Genomic DNA, 1,187 nt, shown 5'->3' with positions numbered 1-1,187 from the left:
AAGAAAACTGAAAAACCTGAAAATGCTGGAAAATCAAGTCAAGAACTTGTCAAAGAAAATCTTAATTTAAGTGTCCTTAAAGATTGCTTAACTAAGTGTCAAGCTAAGCACAAGGACTATCCCACGTCCCAGGCTTATAAGGACATTGAGTCCAGGTTGGATCAGCTTAAAAAGCTTGAAGAAAGTCTTACTGGATTGACTAAAGAAGAGAATTGCAAAAATCTTTTAACAAATCTTTGTGACGGCCTCGAAACTTTCCTCGGCTTCGACCCGAAATCAAAAGGCTACGACGGCTCTGGGATAGTGTACTCTGACCTGGATAGGCTGTGTGATGCAGTGATGGGATTTTTGAGTGGTGTGCTTGGTGCGGTGAAAAACGAAAATGAAGTGATAACTTATGATGTAAACGGCCATTTAAATAAATTACCGCAAGAAATAAATAAAAAAATGTATAAAGGCCCGCATGAATTTTGTCTGGCATTGAGTAACATAGGTGCCGTGCTTGGTTACTATGATGCTGAGGTTAACAGAAGAATCAATGCAGTTGTGGAAAACAATTCCAATGGTACGTTATATGCATTGCAATCTCAAATTGATAAAAATATCAGGAACTTGCAGGATTCACTGACTACCAAGAAGTACGAGGATGTGGTTGCACAGTGGAAGGACGTAGTTACTGATGGACTTACTGCGCTAATTAAGTCAGCAGAGTCGGCAATAAATGAACTTGATACACCGTTGAAAACGAAGGTTACGAATGATTTTGAAAAAATAAAGACGGCGGTTAACAATTTGAATGATTCAGCGAATAGGGACGTCGACCAACTTAGGAGGTTGGGGAAAAAAGTGGAAGAGAGATTCAGTACATTAAGATTAAATGTGTACACAGAAATACGCAATCAAATTAATGCGCTTGACGAGACATTGAAGAAGGCGTTTGCCGAAATCAAGAAGAGCATTTCTGCGGTTGAGAAGGCGTTAGCACAGGTGAAGAGCAATTTGGCAAGTTGGAGTGAAGCAGCCATGAGAATCGTAAATGCGGGTATTAAAAAGTGTGAGAAACTTTTGGAGAGGTTGGATGAGGAGAATTATGGTGATAGATATGCAACAATAAGAAAAAACGCTGAAATTTTGCAACGAAGGGCTCCTAAGTTGTGATTGCATACAGGGATGCATATGGTGGGCTT

General features: G+C 39.8%; 1 protein-coding gene across 1 annotated transcript; it reads left to right on the top strand.

Annotated features, from left to right (window-relative positions):
* Window positions 1–339: 339 nt before the first annotated feature.
* On the top strand, window positions 340–1,158 carry BBBOND_0001600 (hypothetical protein, conserved; the record flags this gene model as incomplete). The annotated part of the gene is made up of 1 exon (XM_012915001.1): window positions 340–1,158. The coding sequence occupies one exon, from the start codon at window positions 340–342 to the stop codon at window positions 1,156–1,158; it is 819 nt and encodes a 272-aa protein (XP_012770455.1).
* Window positions 1,159–1,187: the final 29 nt, after the last annotated feature.

The sequence above is a fragment of the Babesia bigemina genome, scaffold Bbigscaff_62719, assembly GCF_000981445.1.
Source record: "Babesia bigemina genome assembly Bbig001, scaffold Bbigscaff_62719".
Classification (NCBI taxonomy): domain Eukaryota; phylum Apicomplexa; class Aconoidasida; order Piroplasmida; family Babesiidae; genus Babesia; species Babesia bigemina.
Note: the sequence above shows the minus strand (reverse complement) of the source record. Positions and strands in the feature narration are given on the sequence as shown.